Source organism: Bos mutus, chromosome 7 (genome assembly GCF_027580195.1).
Source record: "Bos mutus isolate GX-2022 chromosome 7, NWIPB_WYAK_1.1, whole genome shotgun sequence".
In the NCBI taxonomy this organism is placed as follows: Eukaryota; Metazoa; Chordata; class Mammalia; order Artiodactyla; family Bovidae; genus Bos; species Bos mutus.
Genome location: NC_091623.1, coordinates 11502805 through 11528672, shown reverse-complemented (window position 1 = coordinate 11528672; position 25868 = coordinate 11502805). Strand labels below are relative to the sequence as shown.

Here is a 25868-nt window from a genome sequence, read left to right as displayed (position 1 = left end):
TTGTCAGATGCCCAGGTTAGGAAGTCTGTTGTGTGGGGCCTAGAATTTTTGCAACAGTATGAGAACGTCTTTGGTGTGATTGATTGATCTGTAACATGTTGTTTAATCTCCACATATTTGTGAATATTCTAGTTTTCTTCTGTAATTGACTTCCAGTTTCATACCATTGTGGTCAGAAAGGATGCTTGATATGATTTTAGTCTTATACATTTGTTAAAACTTATTTTGTGGCCTAACATATGATCTGTCCTGGGGAATGTTCCATGTGCACTTGAGAACAATGTGTATTACATTGTATTACATTGTTTTTGGATGGGATGCTCTACATATAACTGTTAAGTTTATTTGGCCAAATCTATTGCTTAAGGCCACTGTTTCCTTACTGATTTTCTGTCTGGACAATCTACCCATTGATGTAAGTGGGATATTGTCTCCTACTATATTTCTGTATATTTCTCCCTTTAGATCTGTTAATATTTGCTTTATATACTTAGGTGCTCCTATAGTGGGTACGTAAATATTTGTAAACACTATATCCTCTTGCTGAATATACCCTCTTGTCATTATGTAATGCCTTCCTTTAACAACTTTCCCATATCATACAACAGTGTTGAATTATGGTCATAATGGTCATTACTCATAGCACTTATTTGTCTTAAAACTGGAAGTTTGTACATTTTAACCGCCTTCTTCTAATTCTACTTCCCTCATCTCTGCCTCTGGTAACCAAAAATCTGATCTGTTTTTTACAATGAGTTTGGGGTTTTTTGTTTGTTTTACATATTTTAACTATAAGTAAAATCACGTAGTATTTATCTTTCTCTGTCTGACTTATTTCACTTAGTGCAATGCCCACAAGGTTCATCCATGTTGTTGTTACTGGCAGGATTTCTTCATTTTTATGACTGCATAATATTCTGTTGTCTGTCTGTCTCCATCTACCTACCTATGTACAGATTCTTTATATGTTTACTTTCAGTGGACACTTAGGATATTTCCATATCTTGGCTATTATAAATAATGCTGTTTGTGAACATGGGAATACAGATAGCTCTTTGACATAGTGGCTTTTCCCTTCAGACATACTCCTAAAAGTATAATTGCTGGATTGTATAGTAGTTCTATTTTTGCCTTTTTGAGGAACCTCCATACTGTTTTCCATAGTGTCTGTGCCAATTTGCAATCCCAGTAGTGTAAGAGTTCCCTTTTTTCTACATCTTTGCTACTTTTATTATCTCTTCTCTTTTGAGGATGACCATTCCAATAAGAGTAAGATGCTGTCTCATTGTGTTTGTGATTAATGGCAACCCACTCCAGTACTCTTGCCTAGAAAATCCCATGGACAGAGGAGCATGGTAGGCTCCTATAGTCCATGGGGTCGCAAAGAGTTGGACAAGACTGAGTGACTTCATTCACTCAGTGATCAGTGATGTTGAGCATCTTGTTGAGATGTTGAGCACACCTGTTGGCCATCTATATATTTTCTTTGTAAAAATGTCTATTCAGGTCCTTTGCCCATTTTTAATTGGATTTTTGCCATTGAATTGTATGAGTTCTTTACATAGTTTAGATGTTAACCCTTTATCAGATATATGTATGTATCTCAATTGCTCAGGTATGTCTAACTCTTTGCAACCCCATGGACTGCAGTCTGCTAGGTTCCTCTATACATGATGTTTTCCACACAAGAATACTGGGGGTCTTTCCAACCCAGGGATCAAACCTGGGTCTCTTGTGCCTCCTGCACTGGCAGGTGGATTCTTTACCACTCTGCCACCTGGGAAGCCCTATCAGATGTATAGTTTACAAATACTTTTTTCCCATTTTATAGTTATTCCACTTTGCTGTTTTTTTTTTTTTCCTGTGTAGAACTTTATAGTTGATGTGTTCTCACATGTTTATTTTTGATTTTGTTGAGTATGCTTTAGGTGTCATACCAAAAAAATCATTATCAAGACACATGTCAAGGATTTTTTTCCCTATTTTTTTCCTCTAGAAGTTTTATAATTTCAAGTGTTACATTTAAGTTATTACTCCATTTCAAGTTAATATTTGTGAGTGGTCTAAGGGGCCTAGTTTCATTCTTTTACACACGAATACCCAATTTTCACAGTACAATTTATGAAAGAGACTTTCTTTTCTCCATCAAGTATTCTTGGCTCCTTGTTAAACACAGTTGACCATGTATGCCTGAATTTATTTCTGGGCTCTCAATTCTTTTTTATTGGTCTGTTTGCCAGTATCATACGTTTTGATGACTATAACTTAATACTAGAGCTTGAAACCAGGAAGTGTGATACTTTTTGCTTTGTTCTTAGTTCTTAGGATTTCTTTGATCATCAGGGTCTTTTGTGGTTCCATACAAATTTTAGGAGTGTTTTTCTACTTCTGTAAAAAATGCCATTGGAATTTTAATAGGAATTGCATTGAATCTGTAGATGGCTTTTGTTCAGTTCAGTCACTTAGTCGTGTCCAACGCTTTGCAACCCCATGAATCGCAGCACGCCAGGCCTCCCTGTCCATTACCATCTCCCGGAGTTCACTCAGACTCACATCCATCGAGTCGGTGATCCATCCAGCCATCTTATCCTCTGTCGTCCCCTTCTCCTCCTGCCGCCAGTCCCTCCCAGCATCAGAGTCTTTTCCAATGAGTCAACTCTTCACACGAGGTGCCCAAAGTACTGGAGTTTCAGCTTCAGCATCATTCCTTCCAAAGAAATCCCAGGGCTGATCTCCTTCAGAATGGACTGGTTGGATCTCCTTGCAGTCCAAGGGACTCTCAACAGTCTTCTCCAACACCACAGTTCAAAAGCATCAATTCTTCGGCACTCAGCCTTCTTCACAGTCCAACTCTCACATCCATACATGACCACTGGAAAAACCATAGCCTTGACTAGATGGACCTTTGTTGGCAAAGTAACGTCTCTGCTTTTCAATATGTTATCTAGGTTGGTCATAACTTTCCTTCCAAGGAGTAAGTGTCTTTTAATTTCATGGCTGCAGTCACCATCTGCAGTGATTTTGGAGCCCCCAAAAATAAAGTCTGACACTGTTTCCACTGTTTCCCCATCTATTTCCCATGAAGTGATGGGACCGGATGCCGTGATCTTTGTTTTCTGAATGTTGAGCTTTAAGCCAACTTTTTCACTCTCCTCTTTCACTTTCATCAAGAGGCTTTTTAGTTCCTCTTCACTTTCTGCCATAAGGGTGGTGTCATCTGCGTATCTGGGTTATTGATATTTCTCCCGGCAATCTTGATTCCAGCTTGTGCTTCTTGTGCTGTACAGTAGGTTATCTATTTTAAATATAGTGGTGTGTATATATCAATTCCAGACTCCAAATTTGTCCCCTACATTTCACCTTTGGTAACCATAAGCTTGTTTTCTAAGTCTGTGAACTTATTTGTAAATAAGTTCATTTGTATAATTTTGTTAGATTCCACATATAGGCAATATTATATGATATTTTTCTTTGTCTGACATTTCAATTAGTATGATAATCTCCAGGCTCATCCACGTTGCAGCAAATGGCATTATTTTGTTCTTTTAAATGACTGAGTAATATTCCATTATAGATATGTACCACATCTTCTTTATCCATTCCTCCTGTGTCAATGGACATTTAGGTTGCTTCCATGTCTTGACTATTGTAAACAGCACTGCAGTGAACACTAGGGTGGCATATATCCTTTTGAATCATGGTTTTCTCCAGATATATGCCCAGGAGTGGGATTGCTGGGCCATATGGTAGTTTTGTTTTCAGTTTTTAAAAGGAATCTCTACATTTTTCTCCATAGAGATGGTACTAATTTACCTTCCATTAACAGTGTAGGAAGGTTCCCTTTTCTCCACACTCTCTTCAGTATTTATTGTTTGTAGACTTTTTGATGGTGATCATTCTCACTGGTGTAGGTGGGGAAACAGTGGAAACAGTGTCAGACTTTATTTTTGGGGGCTTCAAAATCACTGCAGATGGTGATTGTAGCCATGAAATTAAAAGACGCTTACTCCTTGGAAGGAAAGTTATGACCAACCTAGATAGCATATTCAAAAGCAGAGACATTACTTTGCCAACAAAGGTCCATCTAGTCAAGGCTATGGTTTTTCCAGTGGTCATGTATGGATGTGAGAGTTGGACTGTGAAGAAGGCTGAGCGCCAAAGAATTGATGCTTTTGAACTGTGGTGTTGGAGAAGACTCTTGGGAGTCCCTTGGACTGCAAGGAGATCCAACCAGTCCATTCTGAAGGAGATCAGCCCTGGGATTTCTTTGGAAGGAATGATGCTGAAGCTGAAACTCCAGTATTTTGGGCACCTCACGCGAAGAGTTGACTCATTGGAAAAGACTCTGATGCTGGGAGGGATTGGGGGCAGGAGGAGAAGGGGATGACAGAGGATGAGATGGCTGGATGGCATCACCGACTTGATGGATGTGAGTCTGAGTGAACTCCGGGAGATGGTGATGGACAGGGAGGCCTGGCGTGCTGCGATTCATGGGGTCGCAAAGAGTTGGACACGACTGAGCGACTGAACTGAACTATTAAGTCATTTTGAGCATCATTTCATGTGCTTCTTGGCTATGTGTATGTATTCTTTGGAGAAATGTCTATTTAGGTCTTCTGTCCATTTATTTTTAAATTTTTCTGATTTTGAACCACATGAACTATTTGTAGACTTTGCATATTAATTCCTTGTCTGTCACATTGTTTGCAAACATTTTCTTCTGTTGTATGGGTTGTCTTTTTGTTTTGCTTATGGTTTCCCTTGCTGTGCAAAAGCTTTTGAGTTTAATTAGGTCCCATTTATTTTTGTTTTTATTTCCATTACTCTAGGAGACAGATTGAAGAAGCTATTGCTCTGATGTATGTTAAAATGTGTTCTTTCTATGTTTTCCTTTAAGAGTTTTATACTGTCTAGTTTTACATTTAGGTCTTTAATTCATTTTGAATTTCTTTTCTTGTATGGTGTTAAAGAATGTTCTAATTTAATTTTTTTTAATATGTAGCTGTTCAGTTTTCCCAGCACCATTTATTGAAGAGACTGTCTTTTCTTCATCGCATAGTCTTGTCTTCTTTATCAATAGATTAACTGACCACAGGTGCATGGATTTACCTCTGAGTTTTCTATCCTGTTCCATTGAGCTGTATTTTTGTTTTTCTGCCAGCACAATACTCTTTTGATGACTGTAGCTTTGGAATATAGTCTGAAGTCAGAGAGTCTGACTCCTCCAGCTCTGTGTTTCTTTCTCAAGATTACTTTGGCTATTTGAGGTCTTTTGCACCTCCACACAAATTTTAAGAATTTTGTTCTAGTTCTGTGAAAAATGCCATTGGTAATTTGATAGGGATTGCATTGACCCTGTAGATTGCCTTGGGTAGTACAGTCATTTTGACAATATTGATCCTCCCAATCCAAGAACATGGTATATCTTTCCATCTGTTTGTGTCATCTTTGATTTCTTTCATCAGTGTCTTACAGTTTTCAGAATAGAAGTATTTTGCCTCCTTATGTAAGTTTATTCCTAGGTATTTTATTCTTTTTGATAAGATAAATTGTTTAATTTCCCTTATCTTTGTTAATGTATAGAAATGCAACAGATTACTGTGTAGTAATTTTGTGTCCTGAAACTTTACTGAATTCTTTGATGAGCTCCAGTAGTTTTCTGGTGGGAACTTTAAGATTTTCTATGTATAGTATCATGTCATCTGCAACAGTGACAGTTTTACTTGGTGAGAAAATGCCAGCCTCCAGGAGAGCTCACACCAATGAGTGCTCCCCAGAACTACTGCTGCCAGTGTCTTTTTCCCTGCAGTGAGCCAAAGCCTCCCCCTTTGTTTGCAGAAGGCCCTCCAATACCAGCAGGTAGGTATTCTATGACCAGGCTTCCGTGAGTGAGGTCACTGCTTTTTTTCCCTGGGTCCTGGCACACACTCACTCCTGTGGGAGAACCTCTGCAATATAATTATTTTCCAGTTTGTGGGTCATCTACCAGGTGAGTGGACTTCCTTGGTGGCTCAGATGTAAAGAACCTGCCTGCAATGCAGAAGACTTGGGTTCAATCCCTGGGTTGGGAAGATCTCCTGGAGAAGGGAATGGCAACCCACTCCAGTATTCTTGCCTGGAGAATCCTATGGACAAAGGAGCCTGATGGGCTACAGTCCATAGGGTCACAAAGAGTCAGACATGACTGAGTGAATAACACTTTCACTTTTCACTTTACCAGGTGGGTATGGACTTGATTTTAGTGATTGCGTCCTCCTACCATCTTCTTGTGGCTTTTTTGTTTTCGGATACAGGATATCTTTTTTGGTAGGTTCCAGTATTTTTTTGAGGATGGTTGTTCAGCAGTTAGTTGTATTTTTGGTGTTTTCATAGGAAGAGGTAAGCTCATGTCTTCCTACTCTACTCTGTCTCCACCTCCAGACTGTTTCTTTAGGAGCTTTCTTGCTTCCTAGTATAGGTGGTGTTGATGTGAACTTCCATCTTAGAACTTCTTTTGCTGCATCCCATAAGGTTTGGTATATTGCATTTCCATTTTCATTTGACTCAAGATTCTTTTAAATTTCCTCTTTAGTTTCTCTTTGATCCACTGGTTTTTCAGGATTGTGTTTTAAAATTTCCATGTATTTGTAAATTTTCTAGTTCTCCTCCTATTATTGATTTCTAGTTTCATACTACTCTGGTCAGAGATGATACCTGCTATGATTTTAGTTTTTTTGAATTTGTTATGACTTGTTTGGTGCCCCAACATATGGTTTATCTTAGAAAATGTTCCATGTGCACGTGAAGACTGTGTATTCTGCTGCTGTCAGACAGCACGCTCGGTGTGTCTGTTAGGTCTATTATATCTATCTATACTGCTGTTCAAATCTGATGTTTTCTTATTAATTCTGTGTCTGAATGATGCATCCATTTGTTGAAAGTGGGATAGTAAGATTCCCCACTATTATTGAATTGCTGCTTATTTCTCCTTTTAGTTCAGTTTTTGTTTTATATATTTAGATGTTCCAGTGTTTGGTATATAAATATTTATAATTGTATTTTCTTTAATGAATTGACCTCTTTATTAGTATATAATGACCTTCTTTGTTGTTGTTTTAAACTATTTTTAAAGTCTTTCGTTTGATATGAGTACAGCTACCCCTTTTTTGGGGGGGATTATTTTTTGGTGTACTATCTTTTTCCACCTCTTCACTCTCAGTCTATACATGCCTTTAAGGCTAACGTGAGTTTCATATAAGGCAGCATATTGTTGGATTTTTAAAAAATTAGCCATTCTATGTCTTTTAATTAGAGAATTTAATGTTTATGTTTAAAGTGATTATTGATAGGTAAGGATTTACTACTGCAATTTTGTTCATCTTCTGGCCTTTGGTAGATGCATTGTTCCTTTTTTTCATAACCTGCTGTCTTTTTTTGGGTGTGTTTTGATGTCTTTTGGCACGAGTGTTCTTTGACTTCTTTATCATGTTCTTTGTGTAATTACTACAGGTGTTTCTATTGTGGTTACCACTAGGCTTACATAAAATATCTTTAAATTATAATATTCTATTTTAAATTGATAAAAACTTCAATGTAACTCCTCAAATTTACACTTTAACTTTTCCCATTTTAGTTTCTGGTGTTATGGTTTACATATTTTTAAGATTACATACCTAATAACAGATTAGTTATGAGTATTTCTATTATGTTAGCTTTTTAACTTATAACTAGAGTTGTACGTGAATTACATCACACTCTTACCATATTACATAATCTAACTTTGACCATACCTTTATCATTACAAGTGAGCTTTACTTTCTTCATTTTTACGATGCTGGTGAGTGTCCTTTTATTTCTACTCAAAGAACTCCCTTTATCACTTTTGTAAGGCAGGTCTAATGGGGACGAACACCTTGCTTTTGTTTGTTCATGAGTCTTTATCCTTCCTTCATTTCTGAAGGATGGTTTTGCTGGGTATAGAGTTTTTGGTTTAAAGTTTTTTCCTTTCAAGATTTTGAGTATATCATCCCATTTCTCCTAGCCTGAAGTTTCTGGTGAGAAACCTGTTGATAGTCTCATGGGGGTTCTTTTGTATGGGATGTCTTTTTTTTTGTCCTGCTGCTCTCAACTTTCTTTATCTTAGACTTTTGACATTTTTTTTTCTTCTTTTAAAAGAAAAAAAAATTCTTTTTTTTAAATTTAAAATTTCTTTTTCTTTTACAAATTTGTGTGGCGGGCTGACTTTCAGTAGATTACAGCAAGGGTGAAACCCCGACCCAGAAGCAGGTCTATGAATGATTTAGCACCAGGTTCCTCACGAACATGCAGTGTGTGACGGGTGACGGGGCGGCCACTTTTCCCGCCGCGCCCCATGTCCCAGGATGAAGGGCTCTCCACACTGACCCTGGTTCTGACACCATGGTGGGAACGGTGGGGGACCGACTTTTGAAGATTTTAATTGTAATGTGTCTCAGTGTAGCCCTATTTGGGTTCAAGCTATTTGGGGTCCTTTGAGCCTAATTGATCTGGATGTCCATTTCCCTTTTTTTTGATTTATAAAAATTTCAGCCATTGTTGCTTTCAATATACTTTCTGTTCTTTTCTCTTTGTCTTCAGGAATTTCTGTAATGCAAATATTCTTTGTGCAGGAGCTAGGGTGGGGTGGATAAGTGCAAAGCCTTTCATCACTGTTTTTCTGTTTTGTTTTTGTTCCTCTGAATAATTTCAACTGCCTTATCATCCAGGTTGCTGATTTTTCTTCTGTGTTGATTCTGCTTTTGAAGTGCTTTATTGACTTCTTCAGTTTGGTTATTGTATTTTTTTTAGTTTTTTTCATGGTTTCTATTTTTGCTCAACTTGTGTTCAATAGTTGTTTTCCTCATTTGTGTGCTCTTGCAGTTCACTAGAGTTCTTTAAGAGGACTATTCTGAATTCTTTGGCTGACAGCTCACAGATCTTCATTTAAATAGGGTCAGTTATTGAAGCTCTCTTAGTTTCCTTTGGTGGTGTCATATTTTTCTGGTTTTTCATTGCCCATGGTGGTATCTGTGCAACGAAGTAAGTGGTTTCTCTTCTAGACTTTATAGGTTTGCTTTGGTAGAGATAAGTCTTCACCAGTTAGCTCAGTTTTGGTTTCTGGATGTATCTACTGATAAAGTCTTTGAGCAGGTAGGGCTTGATATTAGGATCTGTTTTTGAGTAAGATAACTGCCTGAGGCCAGGGGTGAGAGGGTGTGCTGCTGACTGCGAACAGTTGGACAGGACTCTTATCTCAGTTTCCTGCCTAAGGGAGGGCATAGTATAGGCTCTGCAGTTGCCTAGGTTCTCTGGTCAGGCTTTTTAGACCATTGGGCCAGGTTACTATACTCAGCAGTAGGTAGCGTCCTTGTCCTAGTCAGGCAGCAGAATGGAATCCAAGGGCTGCGTGGCTTTTTGTCGTGGGATTTGAATTTGGGAAGTGTATATACTGAATTCCCTGTCCAGATGGGGCTACTGGTTTTGCTCTGCAGATGGGAAAAGCCACGGAGTCTTTCTGTTCAAGTGCCACTATAAGCAGGGCTCTGGTTAGTTTCCTTGGTTGGGTGGGATGAAGCCTGTAGTCAGCACTGAGTAGGGCTACACATTAGTTTCCCTGCTTGGGCACAGTGGAAGAACTAGCTCCAGGGTTTGTAAGGCTATTCGTTTGTGGTCTTGATCCAAACCAACTCTTGCCCCAAGCTCCCTGCTCAAATAGGGCCACTGGCTCTGCTCTACAGGCTATCAGCTCAGCCTTCCCATCTCTCTGCTTGAGATTGCTGTGCAGTCCATTCTCTATGTGTTCCTGGCAGTGACCCTGGCCAGTCTGGGTGGGAGCCACACTCAGCGGCTGGCAGGCCTATGATCTGCTCCCCTGCCTGGATGCTGTGTGTGTGTGTGTGTGGGGTCCGCTTCAGGCACCTCCCAGGTTTTCTGAAGAGGTTTTTCTGGTTTGCAGGAGCTGAGAGCTCCACTTAGCAGCAATGGGACTGTGGATGAACTATCCCTGTCTTGGCATAGCAGGCGAAGTCTCCATGCCTGACACAGACTGTGCTCTGGGGGCCATCCGCTCTGCCTGCCTGCCTCCTGGCTTGAGCACTGTTCGGCTTCCATGCCTTGGAGAGGGAGGTGGGCAGATCGGGCTCCAGGGCTGGCAAAACACCCCTCATTTGAGGACCTGACTTGCACCCAGGTGAGTTCCCTGGTCAGACTTGGTTCTGCAGCTGAGCAAAGCTGCCCGACGGGATTACTACCTGGGTGCTGCAGGCAGGGACTTGGTCTGCTGCGCTCTTGAGTGTGGGTTGTTGCAGGCCCCTCCCCATTTCCCCCATCAAGTCCGATTCCCTTGCAGGCCTGTGGGACGATACAGGTGTAGTGGCTCTGACAAAGCAACTCACAGTGCTGGGGTGGGGCGGGGCCCTGAATGCCTCCCATGAGCTTGCTTTCTCCACTAGGACGATACAGGTGTAGTGGCTCTGACAAAGCAACTCACAGTGCTGGGGTGGGGCGGGGCCCTGAATGCCTCCCATGAGCTTGCTTTCTCCACTAGTGGAGCTGTGCCAGCTGGGGGAGGGGCAATGTGGTCTGTGGGCAGCTGCGCCCCTGACCCTTCTGATGTATCTGTCTTTCCCTCTGTGGTGCGTGTGTTGGGAGTTGCCTCAGCCTCACCCTGAGTTGTAGAATGCTCTCAGTGGTGCCTTGTTAGCTGCTGTGCTTGTAAGGGCAGAGCAGTCAGGAATGACCTGCATTCCCACCTTGGTGATACTGCTGAGATTAACTTTGGAAATGTGTAATTTCTATAAAAATATCCAATCCTTCTAATAATTAAGTGTGATAAATTCACTGGAAGCAGAGCCAAGGAGTCTGGGCCAGCCACATCATCTAATCAAACATCTTGAATTGTGAGGGTCCCTTTGCTAAAGAGGAGGTGTCTGGGCTGTAGGGGTCGAAATCGTGGGGAGTCTGACAGGCATGCTCAGCTCATCGTGGGCACCTGCCCCGCCTCATCTTCAGAGTGTGCGGGAGTTTTCACTTAGCCACACCGCTCTCTTATTCCGAATTAAATTACCCATCTAACAATATTTAAATTAACCTTGAGGCTTCCTGGAGAACATAAAAGTTATTTTGAATTATTTTCACTGCCAGAATCAGCACAATTCCCTTCCCAGCCAGCTCGGTAGGTATTCAGTGATTGAGAAACCAATTTTTAAATTAATACAATTTTGTGTTTCCAAGGAAGCCATTATTTTTAATTATCGGGCATTTTCCTCAGCCTGGCTTCCCCAGTTAATAAAACTCAGCTACTTAGCGTGGCTGTTATTTTTGCAGAGGGCAGACTTTGGGAGGTAGTTTCCCCATGTGGAATCTCCCTCCAGAATGTTTTGATCTCACCAAGCACACGCCTGTCACAAGGAGGCTCGTAAAAAACCCCGAGAAAAGGAAACGCTGTCGTCAAAATGGCCCTGCTGGGCCCATAACGGATGACTCTAACTTAGCTTGAGGGGCAGCGTGGGGAGCCGGTGAATCGAGAAACTGCAAAGAAGAAATTAACACTGAGCTGGGTCCCCTCCCGGAAGTGGCACTGAAGCACAGGAGGAGAGACCTCAGTTAGACTTAGAGCAGAACCCTTGCCTCTTCTGCTTTAAGTCTGGGAAACCCTGAAAAGATTCGTGAGGGAGGAGGGGGAGAGAGTCTCCTTGTCTGGCAGCGTTGAAAAGCAGAACTCCCCGCTTGGAGAGTTGAGCTGTTCACCCACCCAGAGGAGAAGCCTGGCCTGGATGACATCTTCATTTCCTTTCTGGGTCAGTCCTCTAGGATTTAAAAAGCAGCTCTCCCCAGCTCCCATACAACATGACTCTGTGCTATGTTGGGATCAGGGCTGGAGCAGACAGAACAACTTGCTATCAATTTAATATTAGCTTAAATAATGCATAATTAGAAGGTTAAGCCTCTGCAAACACGTTAAATAATGTATTCCCCAAGCAAACATGATTTGGTGATGATGTGCTATTTTGGATGGCGGTGAGGTGGAAAGGTGGAAGAGACCCGGATCTGAGCTGCATTGTTGATACGGATCGTTTTTGTCATTATAAAGTAGACCCTTCCCTGGTCATGCCGTGGTTTCCTTACCTGTCATGGCCTGTGAACTTCTGGTGGGTAGAGGCTTTAGCTTAAGTTTCTCAGGGTCTCTATTTTTTGGAAAGTGCTTGGTGCTCGACAAGCATTTGTGAGTAAGGGGACTGAATTAGATTGGGTATAAGCATGTTAGATCTAAGGCTCTAATGTGAAAAACTGAGACAAGAAAATGTGAGCAGGACACTTGTGACCTCCAAATATCTGAAAGGCTGTCTTCATTCTAAACAGTGATAGTCATTCTGGGAGGAACCCTCGAGTCCCGGAATGAACACAGATGGGAGGGGGTGGATTTTCAGGATGTCAATTTAAAATCACATCCATTCATTGAGCATTTCCTGAGCACCTACTATGTATGCTTGTTGATGTGATCAATACTTAAAATAGAGCAGAACAGTTAGGGCCCCTGCCCTTGTGAACTTACAGGTCAGAGGAGGATAAAGACACACAAACCACCAGTGGAACACTTGTGTGGTTGTGAGCGTATATGGAATGGAGAAGGGACACAGACTCAGAACTGAGCCGACAAGGACAGCAGCCCAGAGAAAGTGCTGCCTCGGGGGTGGGGTCGGGGTCCCAAAGTATGAGAGTTCAACAGGTGAGGGCAGGAGGTGGGTTAGGGAGAATATTCCAGATGGGGTGGTCAGGAAGTGAGAGCTTGGGTGGTTAGCAGGGGCCCCGCGCAGGTGTCAGAGAACTTCACTTCTGATGCTTCGGGTATCCTGGTGGAGGCAGGTGGTCCCTGGGGAGGCATGTGGCAGAGAGGAGAGGTGTCTGATGTGGAGGTTCAGCCTAGATGACCTGAATGGGGCTTGTACTTGTCATCCTTCAACCTGAACTTCTGGATGTCAAGTATGCTGTACGTCTCTTTAGCCTCTAAGAAGAAAGGAAGACGGTGCAGCCTATGGATGAATGCTCCTTTGCATTCAACAGTGGGTACGTCTCGTGGGGACTTCTATATTTCTATAGTCACTAAGTCATGTCCAACTCTTTTGTGACGCCCATAGACTGTAGTCCACCAGGCTCCTCTGTCCATGGGATTTCCCAGTCAAGAATACTGAAGCGGGTTGCCATTTCCTCCTCCAGGGGACCTTTCCGACTCTAGGATCAAACCCGCGTCTCCTGCTTGGCAGGTGGATTCCTTACCACTGAGTCACCTGGGAAGCCCTTCCAAGATCCTTACCAGCACAATAAGGTCCCAATCCCTTGACCTCACCACCCCCAGCTAATTTGCTCTAGCCCTTCTGCCTCATCTTCTGCTCAGATAACAAGCAACAGTCTTTTCTGCCTCAGGGTCTTTGGATGTGCTGGTAGCTTAACCCAGAAGGCTTTCTTCCCATTCCATTACTGGAAAATTCCTACTCTCCATTCATTTCTTACCCCAAATGCCATTTTCTTTGTGTGGCCTTAACCTCAATCAGATATGCCCTGTTATCTCAACCATGTTCTCTCACAGCACCCATCACCATTTCTTTACATTATTTGTAGTTAATTTGATTACTGTCTGTTTTCCCCTTGCTACAGTATAAGCTCCATGAGGGTATTTTTACTTTTCTAGCACACCAATCAAAATAGCAAGTAATCCAAAAGTAATGCTTGTTTGGGGATATATTATTGAATATATTTGCAGAGGCTTATCCTTCTAATTATATATTATTTAAGCTAATGTAATGTTTGTAGCAAGTTCTGTCTGTACAAGCTCTGCTCAGAACTGAGTGTCTTGTCTGTTCACTAATATATCCTCAGTGCCTAATACAGTGCCAGGAACATAATAGGTGCTTGGGGTGGTGGGGGGAGAAAACATGGGTTGGTGCAAAGTGAATGCACTGGGGCAGGAAGGGCGGATAAAGCTCAGGCTTTTGTGATGACACTGTAGGTGAGCAGACCTACCAGAGTGGGACCCACGCGGAACTGAGTTCACGTGTGTGTGTTCACAGGCACACATGCACATCTGCCTCCCACCTTGTTCCCGTGTCACTGTCATTTGCCACAAAAGTAAAAGTAACACAAGCCAACGTGTAATTGCAATGTCATACTAATTATACAGAAACCAAAACAAAATTACTAACTCCCACTCCTTCTGGGAATACTAATAACACTAATACCAATATCATGATGGAAGATTATCTTGGCAGCAATTTTCCTTTTGTTCTGCTACCTACACATGTAGCTGTTTCGTGCTTTTGCAATCTCTGTGTAAATCATAATCAGGAGGAGATATCCTAGAGGGTGGTTATATGCCTTCCTTATCAGAGAGAATCATGCAGTAAGCCTGTCTTAGCAAAGAGCAGAAGTTTTAAATCGTAACAGGAGGAGTTGGTTTCAGTTCTCTCTTCCAAAAGTATAGAAAGAAGTCTTGCTGGAGGGGAGAGGCATTAAAGCATGAACAAGTCCTCGGGACCAGAAGTGTGTTTTATGATTAGGCTTTGGAAGGATGGACGAGGAAGACTAGACAGGGGGTGTGTGAGTGTGATGTAACCATGTCTTCCTTCTTTGGGAGCAGCGCCCCCTTTCTTTGAGGTTTCCCCATCTAGAAGTTTTTCCTGAGCCATCCGTCATGTGGTACACGTGACCCAGCCGTGTACAGACCCCCCGCCCCCTCCCGGAGCAGTGGGACTGGCCCAGGGCTGTGACTGCCCTTCCAGCTGTGGCAGGCCCTTCAGAGGGCTTCAAAGGGATTTTGGTTTTTAATTCTGTAACAGATCCCTTTCTCGTCCCTCTGGGTCACTAAGCTGAGCTAATAGCAGCCTGGAGTCATCTTTAGCCAAGCCTGCCTGACCTCCCCAGTGTGAAGAGATCACCAGTTGAAGGTAGGGGTAAATGAGCCTAAGTATCAAGGGAAACACTGATAAGAGATGGAAGGGGTCCGGGAGAAAGATGTCAACGTGATGATATCGTTTGAGCTGGTGAAGTCACTGGTGGGGAGAAGCAAGGCCACGCACAACGCATGCCCTTTTTAACAGCTCATTTGAGTACATGTCCTATTTCTTGCAGTGGAAAGATTCCTGACAGACGCATTTATGGACTATGCACATTCCACGGAGGAGCCTTTTAAGGGGGCGTGGTCATCGTATCTTCATCACCCACTGCCTACATGCCCATCACATGTCATCAGGGATATAGCCGTGAGATGGTCCTCATGCCCATAGAGCTTACAAGGTACCCTGATGTAATAGCTTTGTGAGAAGGTCAGAGGAAACAGGGAAGAGTGATGGGTGGTGAGGGCTGGAGGCAGGAGGAAGTTTTCAAAAGAGATTCCTGGAGCAATCCTTGGGAGGCAGAAGGAAAAGTCTTCTCCACTTTGAGTCTAGGCAGCAACAACTGCTCGAGATTTGGCCCAAGGAAAAAAGCCATAAAGCTTTTGGTGGAAGGGAATGGCCATGGTCCATCCAGCCACCATTGTAACTTCAACCTTTAGGTAAGGGCTGCTGGTGCATCCCTCCCCTGAGAGATGCCCTTGGCTGGAAAGCTGGAAGCAGCAGGTACCTAGGTGGGTTAGACTTTCACTGGGGACCATTCTGGGGGTTCTGAACTCCAGGGATGCTCAGAGCCTTTGGCCCTCACTGCTCAACTGGCCAGACTCTCAGGAGTGGGCCAGCCCCTGGGAAAGGTCAGGCTGTTTGCGTCAATGCAAACAGATCCACGGGGGTGGGGAGCAACGATGGAATGGTGCTGGTTCGGTGGTAGCACGTGACAGTTCATTCAGTTTCTTCCCTCTCCAAGAGGCAGGGCTGGGGCTGCCGGAATCGCACATCTCTGTCTCAGGGTTCAGGCCCCAGCCTCTGTCCCACAACAGAGCCTGGCAGGCTAGTCCTTGAAGTCTGGAGGACTCCTTGGCTTCCCAGTCTACCTGATCACGCAAACGGCCCCTTAAAGGTGAGCCTGATATAGCCACCCTGCTTGCTGCCAAATCCCATTAACTGTGTGTGCTAAGTAGCGCTCAGGTCTCCCTCTGTCTTCTCTGCTAGGGATTTTGTTTCTTGTTCGAATTACCCCCTCCTCCTATCCTGCCCCCATCTGATTTATCTTCCTCTGTACCCAAGGAAGCCTGAGAGGTCTTTCTAACACGACAAATCCCAACACGTCACTCTGCCAACCAAACCCTGGAGCAGCAGCACCCCCACCCTAGCAAAATATGCCCTTCATTCCCTTCCCATCCTAACCCTGACCAACTCACCCTGTCTCACAGTATAACAACACAGACCTTTCTCTCCAGCCACACTGAGTTAGTTTTCTGAAATGCCATTCCTTTTTTGAGGGGGGGTGGGGGCAGAAACCTCTTTGCCTTTTCACAAGCGACGCTTTGATCACCCCTTGCTGATAATCTTTGCCTGGCTAATTCCTCCTGCTCTGTAGAACTGATTCCAACTCTTCTGTGAAGCATCTCTCAGCCCTGAGCTGGAGGGCAGGGACCCTGCTATGTGGTCACCAAATCTCCTTTCATTTTCTTCTTAGGCTTGTATAAAGACACCATTTCCTAGGCTTCCTTGCAGTTAAGTTGAAGTCACCCCACTGTGTTCTCACCAGGGGGAATGGCAGTGATGCCTGCCACATCTAGCCATGTTCATTAAGCCCCCACTTTCAGGGCTTATCTGTGCCCATTTGTTAACCGATCATAGCTCATCCTCCCCCGACTGATACAGTGGCGTTCCCCCTTCTTGACATCCTGGCCTCGTTGACAGCTCACAACATCACGTGACTCGCACTTGCCACTCCACCTTCCTCCTCTACCTTCTCCCAACGGCTCCCCAGCAATTTCCAGGAGTTGCTTTTATTTCATTCACTAAACAATTTATGAATTGAATTAAAATAAATGAGATGCAAATAAATTCCAGGCTTTCTCCCTCATTTTCAAATTACATTTTCAGTCCACTCAACCTGTTATAATCTCATAGTGATTTTCATTTAAGAGAGCTAAATGGATATGTGATTATTGTTACAGGAACTAACACCAGACAATTAAATGTTGAGGTGTTGATAGATAAAGCTGTGTTTCGATTTGCATAAACATGATGCCAGCAAATCTAACCCTGGCAGAAATTCAGTTATAAGACTTGCGTGCCTAACTTCTGCTAATTACCACGAGTACCATTATTACGACTTTTAATATTCGGAGTTGGGATTATGGCCATTTTATTTGAGGGCTGCATTTATCTTTATTTCAAAAACTCAGTCAAAATGCATCACTGACTTACCAGAGAAAAGGCATGATTACTACTCCTAATCAACTTCTACAGTGCAGTGTATCAAAAATCAATTATACAGCCCTGAAATCCAGTCATTAAGGATTTAGTTACTAATCTCATTTCATTTTTGTCTTTAGGAAGATACTGCAGCTTGCAACTCTACAGATACCAGCAGAGGAAGAAAAACATGGGCGACTGCTGATAACCTAATGTGGAGAATTAAACTCCAACTAAACAAAGGTAGAATCTTAACATGGAGTGGCCTGGTTCTGCAGGAGTCACCTGGGCTGGCTGGATTTCAAGCCAATAACACAGTAGCAGTTATGACCCAGGTTTTTTTGTGGGTGAGCCTTCTGAGCTCAGGAATTCCAAAGCATTTGTGAAGCCCTGCAGCATCACATTGTTTACCATCTTCCTTGTGAGTATCTCGATCTACAATGATGTTTTATCTGTTAGTTGGTTTACTGTCTGCTGCCTCACCTGCTGGCTGTAAGCTGTATGAGGGCAGGGATCTTGTGCGGTATAGCTCCAGTGTGTCCACAGTGCCTGGCTCCTCGTTAGGTGTTCAGTAAATAGGTGTTGAATTTGACAAAGACTGAGATCCCAAAGAGGTTCCCAGTGAGCATGAAGGTAAGAACCCGTCCCTCTTCACGCCATGTAAATGACCAGAGCAGGACCCAGGCTATCTGGATGACTGCTGATGGAATCAGGAGTTGTGAAGCCTATTGGCTAAGAATCCTAGCACGTGAGACAGAAAGAGAGAACTGGGGCTGAGTTCTGTCCTTGGCATTTTCAAACCATTGTACCCTGGAATTGGTTACTTAGCTCCCCAGAGCCCATGTTTTCTCATCTGAAAAATGGAAATAATACCTACCTCCATTGGAAAGTAAGATAATATAAGCAAAGCATTTAATGTCGTGTTTGCATCATAAAAGTCCTCCATGAATGTTATATATTGGTTTTAAAAGCTGTAACTTGTGGTGAGTTACCTAGTCTGCGGAAGCTAGAGTTGGTTAAAACTTCTTGCTGCAGCTTGCTTGTTACTTCCTCTTAGGAAGCCTTCCCTGATGCCTGCAGGGTGGATAAGAGCTCCTCCTCTGTGATCCCACCAAACCCGGGATGCTCCTCCAGCTTCTCGCTCAACCCACTGGATTATCCTGAGTTCATCTGTTCTACCAGACTGTCAACTCCTTGCGCCTAGAGAGTGTGTTATAAAACTTATTTAGCAAAGCACACAGTAGGGCATAGGCACCAGCTCATTTGTTAAGTTGGCCAAACAGTGAAAGGTGACAGAGAAAATGGCAAGTATGAAAAGAACACCAAAGGGAATCTCTACTTTCAGCTGAAGGTAAATCCCCACCTTTTCCATCCTAGAAAATGCAGACCATTCTCCCTGAGACCTAAGTCCCCGAGGGATGCGACTCACGTGTTTCTTCCACGGAGGCTTGGGAGAGGGCCTCAGCTCCTGAGGAAAGGGGGTGTACCCTGCCACTTTGTGGGGACAAGTTGGGTGGGACGACTTACCCGGAGCTTCCTGCCAAAGATGGTAACTTTGCCTTTAATCTGTTCCTTTCTTAGGCGCCACTCAATGGAGTTGAGGCCATTCTCCATGGGCAGGGAGATATTGCAGCGCCCGATGGTGGGGGTGATGGTGCCCGCAAGCACGTGGGGCTCACTGTGGAAGCTCACGCCCATCCCATTGGCGTACATCACCCGCAGGGTCCCGTTGTTGCAGAGCTGGTAGCTGTTCCGCACTTGATCTGGAGAAATGGAAGTGGGGGCAGGGAGAGGGAAATAAATTATCCATGCTGCTAGTCATGAGAGAACGGAACCCCTATTTTTGTAGGTTTCCATGGTACTTTGCAGCTGTCAGTCTAAGGCTGCCTTCAATTAGCACACGTGCAATGTTAAGGTGAGTAGCAGAGATGCTACTGATCCGTGGAAAGAAAAACATTATTAATATGTGGCATTCTAGAAATAATTATGCTGTGATATTTTTCTTCTCCTCACTGAAGACTATTAATAGTAGTACATTTAAAGATGTATCTTGCCTACACAATTCATGTCAATCAAATCCCTGATCTTTAACATATATATTTTAGCTGAAATGGAAAAAAATAAATGAAAACAGATGTAATTTTGTTTCCTTTCCCCTACCATCTAACCTGAGGCTGATGGTTTACCATGGGTCAGATCCACTGCAAATCAAGTCTAAGAGTCTTCAAGAAGCAGCAGCCTTCCTGCCCCTCATCTCCTTGCTGCTGACTCTACCATGATGCCACCTCCACACGAGACAAATCTGAGGAGCCTCAAATAGCAAGAGAGAGACTGAGCCAGTGGGTGCTGATAATGTGTGTTTATCTGCCCAAATGGAATCTACACTCGTCCATCAGACTTCTGACCTTTTCCTTTATCAAAAAGTTCCAGGTAGGAAATGTGACTCTGAGACTCTTCTTATGGATAAGTTGCTTCCTGATTATTTGGGCAGAGTCCAGCTGGGCTGGCCTCCGAGATGCTAACTTTTGGGGGTAGCAAGCAAGTGGGGACCTGTCACTCCTGCGACTGCAGCCATCACGCAGAAAGACAAAAATCTACATCATTAATCATCTGGCAGAGAAGAAATAGACTCATAGAAACAGGCTCTGTCATGGGATAATAGTCCAGAAATGTCACCATTTATCTGCCATGGGACACTTTTATCCTCTGACAACGGGCTAGCCCACCGACAGTCTATCTTAATTAAAAGAAAAATTAATCTGCACAATTCCTTTTCTTGCCAGGCCCCGTGCTTGTCCTGGAGTGTGCGTCATGTTGAACAGCAAGAGAAACTACGAGCTGGTCAGAGACCTTTACGGTCTGGGCAAGAGACTGCTAAAGGGCTCTGTGACTTGAGGACAATGGACTCATCACACAAATGTTTAGTAGACAGAATGAGACTAAAACCACCTTTGAGGAGGTAGCTGTGTTTGTTGGGTGAGTAGGGAGTGCTGGTGACAGAGAAGTGGGAATGGAAAAGGACAGTCTCCTGCATCTGATTAAATCCTTTTCTATAACGTGGATGTCTTATAGAGTTAGTTTGCTATGGGCTCAAACTGCAAGCTGAGGGGTGCTAGGAAGTCCTCCCAGGCTTGGTAACTCACACCTGCCTCTGGCCTTGGCTGCGTCAAGGGTGAGGGTGTGGGTAGGATGGTGATGAGTGAGGGACTTACCTTGTACCACTGTGTAGGAGGCCTCCACCGAAGACAGGTTGGTAATGACGGTGACATCGTCATCACGGTTGGAGTTCTCAATGTCGATAGTGATGGACTTCTCCATTTCCCGGTGTAGGCTGGTCACCACCCCCGTGGGGCGTGTCACGTTGGTGAGGCGGCCCTCGTGGTCATAGCTGGAGAAGAGATACACTGATGAGAAGCAGTTCCTGGGGCTGAAGACTTCCTCAAAACTCAGAACCCCACAATGGATAGACTCATGGAGCTAGAAAAGGAGAGAGGGGGAAGGGGGGGTGGCGGGTGGTGCAGCACGCCCACCTGCCCTGGGAAATGGTGATGCTTTCTACTACCCACCCATTTACCTAACAACATACTAATTATGCTTTCCCAAGTTAGTGAGAACAGCTCCTTTATGCTCTTTAATTTGGGCTCCACAAAGTAAAGGACTAATGAATGAACAAGAAAATCTGAATAGACCAATGAGGAGTAAGGAGACTGACTCATGAATCAAAGCCTCCCACCAAACAGAAGTCCAGGATCACCTGGCTGGCTTCCTGGTGAGTTCTACTGAATATGCAAAGAAGAATTAATACCAGTCCTTTTCAAACTCTTCCAAAAAATAAACAGGAAGGAATAACACCGAAGTCATTTTATAACGCTGGCATTACCCTGATACCAAAGCCATATACATGGACACTGCCAGAAAACAAAATTACAATTCAGTGTCTCAACATAAATGCAAGCATCCTCAACAAAATATTAGCAAATCAAATTCAACAGTACAGTAAGAGGCTCAGACACCTTGATCAAGTGGGAGTTATTCTAGGGACTGCAAAGATGGTTCACATCAGCAAATCATTCCATGTGAAATACCATATTATCATCTCAATAGATCCAGAAAAACATTGACAAGAAAACCCTCAACGAAGTGGATATAGAGGGAACATGTCGCAAGATGAAAAGACAGACCATAGCTAACCTCAGACACAGTGGTAAAATCTGACCATTTTTACTCTAAGATCAGGAACAAGACAAAGAATGCCACTTTATTCAACATAATATTGGAAGTCTTATCCAGAGCAATTAGCCAAGGAAAAAAGGTATTATTTGTAAATAACATATTCTATCTATGTATATAAAACCCTAAAAACTTCACCCAAAAAAACTGTCAGAAATAAGTTCAGTAAAGTTGAAGGATACAAATATATAAAATCCATTGTGCTTCTATAAACTAAGTACCAGAAAGAAAATTTTAAAAACCATTTATAGTTATACCAAAGAAGAAAAAAATACCTAGGAATCTATTTAACCAAGGAGGTAAAAAACCTGTACGTTGAAAGTTATGACACTGATGTAAGAAATCAAAGAATATACAAATAAATGAAAAGATAGCATATGCTTATGGATTGGAATAAATAATATTGATAAATTATCCATGCTGTCCAAAGCAAGTTACTGTCTCAGTGCAATCTCTGTCAAAATTCTAACAGTATTCTTCATAGCAATAGAACAAATACCCTAAAATTTGTACAGAACCACGATCCCCAAATAGCCAAAGTGATCTTGAGAAATCACTGCTGCTGCTAAGTCGCTTCAGTCGTGTCCGACTCTGTGCGACCCCAGAGACGGCAGCCCACCAGGCTCCCCCGTCCCTGGGATTCTCCAGGCAAGAAATCACTAGGGAACTGCAAATCAAAACCCACACATACACGGCCAGTTTATGACAGAGGAGCTGAGAACATACAGTGGGGGAAGAACAGTCTCTTCAGCGAGTGGTGTTGGGAAAGCTGGACAGTCACCTGAGAAGGAGTGAAACACTGTCCTCTGCCACTCACGAAACTGACTCAAATGGAATGAAAACCTGAATATAAGACCTGAAACCACAAGTCCTAGAAGTAAACAGAGGTGCTAAGCTCCATGACATTAGTGTTGTGGTGTTTTGTTTTTTTTTTTGCACTTGACACAAAAGCAAAGGTCATAAAAGCACAAACCAACAAGTGGGATTATTTCAAACCAAAGAGCTTTTGCACAGCAAGGCAAACCATCCCCAAAATACAGCAATGTACTGAGTGAGAGAGAATATTTGCAAATCTGACAAGAGAAAATATCCAAATATAGAAAGAATTTATACAACCCAATAGCCAAAAACATGAACAATTTGACTAACAAATGAGAGGATATACAGATGGGCCATCAGGTACATGAGAAGATGCTCAGCATCGTTAATCATTAGGGAACTGCAAATCAAAACCATACTGAAATATTGCCTCACAATAGTTAGAATGGCTCTTATGAAAAAACAACACAAACCATGTTGGTGGTGATCTGGAGGAAAGGGAACCTCCTACATGGTTGTTGAGAATGTAAATTGGTGCAATCACTATAGAAAACAGTATGGGGATTTTTCACAGAGTAGAATTATCCTGTGATCCAACGGCTCCACTTCTGGGTGGAATCTGAGGAGCACAAACACGCTAATTTGAAAATATTTATGCACTCATATTCACTGCAGCATTATGTACCACAGTCAAGATATGGATTAAGGGGTCCATCTCCAAGATGAATCAAAAAAAAAAGCTATGCTATAAACAGAACATTATTCAGCCATAAAAAGAATGAAATCATGCCATTTGTGACAACACACGTGGACTTTGAGGGCGTGATGTTAAGTGAAATAATTCAGACAGAGAGACAAATCCCCTATATGTAGGTCTCAAAAACAAAAACAAAACCCCACGAAAAACCAAACGTATAGACACAGAGAACTGATTGGTGGTCGCTAGAAGTGAGGGGTAGATGAGGGGGGTCAAAAGGTACATAATTTCCAGTCTCTCAAGGCAATAGAAATAAAAAATAAACAAACGGGACCTAATCACACTCACAGGTTTTTGCACAGCAAAGGGAACCATAAACAAAACAACAGACCTACAGACTGGGAGAAATATTTGCAAACAATGTGACCAAGAAGGGCTTATTTAGCAAAATATACAAACAGCTCACACAACTCAGTAACAAAAAAGCAAACAACTCAATCAAAAAAATGGGCAGAGGACCTAAAAAGACATCTCTTCAAAGAAGACATACAGATGGCCAAGAGGCACATAAACAGATGCTCAACTTCGCTGATTGCTAGAGACATACAAATCAAAACCTACAATGGGAGTTTGGGTCAGAAGAACCACCAGCAAAAAGTCCACAAGTAAACACTGGGGAGGATGCGGAGAAAAGGGAAAGCTCCTGCACTGTTGTGGGAATATAAGTTGGTGCAGCCACTATGGAAAGCAGTATGGAAGTTCCTCAAAAAACTAAAAGGAGAGTCGCCGTATGATCTGCAATCCCACTCCTGGGGATATACCTGGACAACATGCACCCCAGTGTTCCCAGCAGCACTGTTTACAACAACCGAGACATGGAGACAGCCTCAATATCCATCGACAGAGGAGCGAGAAAGACGTGGTACACACACACAATGGAATACTACTCAGCCAGCCAGGAAAAGAACGAACCAACGCCATCTGCAGCAACATCAGCGGACCTAGAGATTACCATACTAAGTGAAGTAAGCCAGAGGGAGAGAGACAAATGCCACACAGCACCACTCATGTGTGAAATCTAAAATACGACACAAATGGACTTATCCATGAAACAGAATCAGACTTACATACAGAGAGAATACACTCGTAGTTCCCAAGAGAAAGGCGGGCTTGGGGAGGGATGGATTGGGAGTTTGGGATTAGCACATGCAAACTGTTAGGGATAAATTACAAGGTCCTATTGTATAGCACAGGGAACTATATTCAGTATCCTATAATGAAGCATAATGGAAAAGAATATGAAAAAGAATTAACTGAATCACTTTGCTATACAGCAGAAATTAATGAAACATTGTAAACCAACTACACGTGCATGCATGCTAAGGCGCTTCAGTCGTGTCCGACTCTGTGCGACCCCGTGGGCAGCAGCCCACCAGGCTCCTCTGTCCACAGGATTCTCTAGGCAAGAATACTGGAGTGGGTTGCCATTTCCATCTCCAGTAAATCAACTATACTTCAATAAAATAAACTTACAAAAGGTACAGATTTTCGGTTGTAAAATAAGTCATGGGGAAGTAATATATAGCATGGTAACTGTAATTAATAATACCGTATTACATATTTGAAAGTTGCTATTGCTAAGAGAGTAGAACCTGAAAGTTCTTATCATAAGAGGTTCTTGTAACTATATGGTGACATGTTAATTAAATGTATTGTGGTCATTTCACAACATATACAGAATCATTATGTTGCATCCCTGAAACTAATACAATGTTACACATTAATTTTACCTCAATAAATAAGAAAATAAAAAACAGTTCTAAGTGGTTTGATGTGGGGTGCTTAGTGGAGAACTCAGACAGTGTTCCAACTCTTGCTGCCAAGTAGGGACAGTGTGAGCAGTGTATTCCACGAGTCCCAGGCAATGATTTAATTCCAATCCACTATATTACCTGGACACCTACAGTGTGTAGATTGCTGTGAGAGAAACAGTAGGAACCGGAGCTTCTACTTTTGGGGAACAGAGAATTAAGGCTGAGACCAGAATCTCAGTGACCACCAGGAGAAAAGCAGGTTTTCTTTAACTTTCAAAGAAGATTCAGCTTTTGATACCCCTGGAGTAAATGTCTAAGATTCAGGTCTCTCTGCAAAGAAGCCTGGAGACACTGGCAAGGAGCTGTGAGTTCCAGTAATGGGGCCTCATGGCCACCCAGTGGAACCAGCTCTGCCTTCCTTGTCTCAGGTGGGGCTGGAGGCTGCATCTGACTCCTTCATTCAGCACCTACTCACTGAGTTCCTCGTAGGTGCCAGGCACTGTTCAAGGATCCGGGGACCCATCTAGGAACAAAATGGATGAAAATCCTTGACCTCGTGATGTGTGTAAACTAGATGCAGAGGGTCAAAATAAAGCTCACAATACAGAGTATGTCATATGGTGACAAGCAGTAAGGAGGAGACAGAGAGAGAGCACGTGTAGAGCTGGTTGTCCTTTTCAGTAGCCCTGTGCCCTTCAGCGATAACAGACCACTCGCGCCCATTCTGAGAACTTAGCAGACACAACAGCAGTCCAGAGGGCATTCCCATGTTGGCTTCATCCCTGCCCAGCTCTCCACGGGGCACTTCCCAACTCAAAGTGGATCGGGGATAAAGGTAGCCCCTTAAAGGGACCCACTCCAGGCTCCTCGAGTGGCAATGCTGGCTGATTCTAGAAAGTAACTCTTGAACCCTGCTCCCTGGAATATAACGTCCCTCTCTCCCTCAGAGCTGATATTCCGTCCTTCCTCTGTTGCTTTGTTGGGAGGAGTTGATCAGGA

General features: G+C 43.1%; 1 protein-coding gene across 1 annotated transcript in view; it reads right to left on the bottom strand.

The window, feature by feature from the left end:
* TENM2 (teneurin transmembrane protein 2) overlaps positions 1-25868 on the bottom strand; it is a 488845-nt gene that overhangs the window by 35601 nt on the left and 427376 nt on the right. The window contains 2 exon segments of the mRNA XM_070373048.1: positions 18837-19072; positions 20522-20697. Of these exon segments, the coding sequence (XP_070229149.1) occupies positions 18837-19072; positions 20522-20697 (412 nt within the window).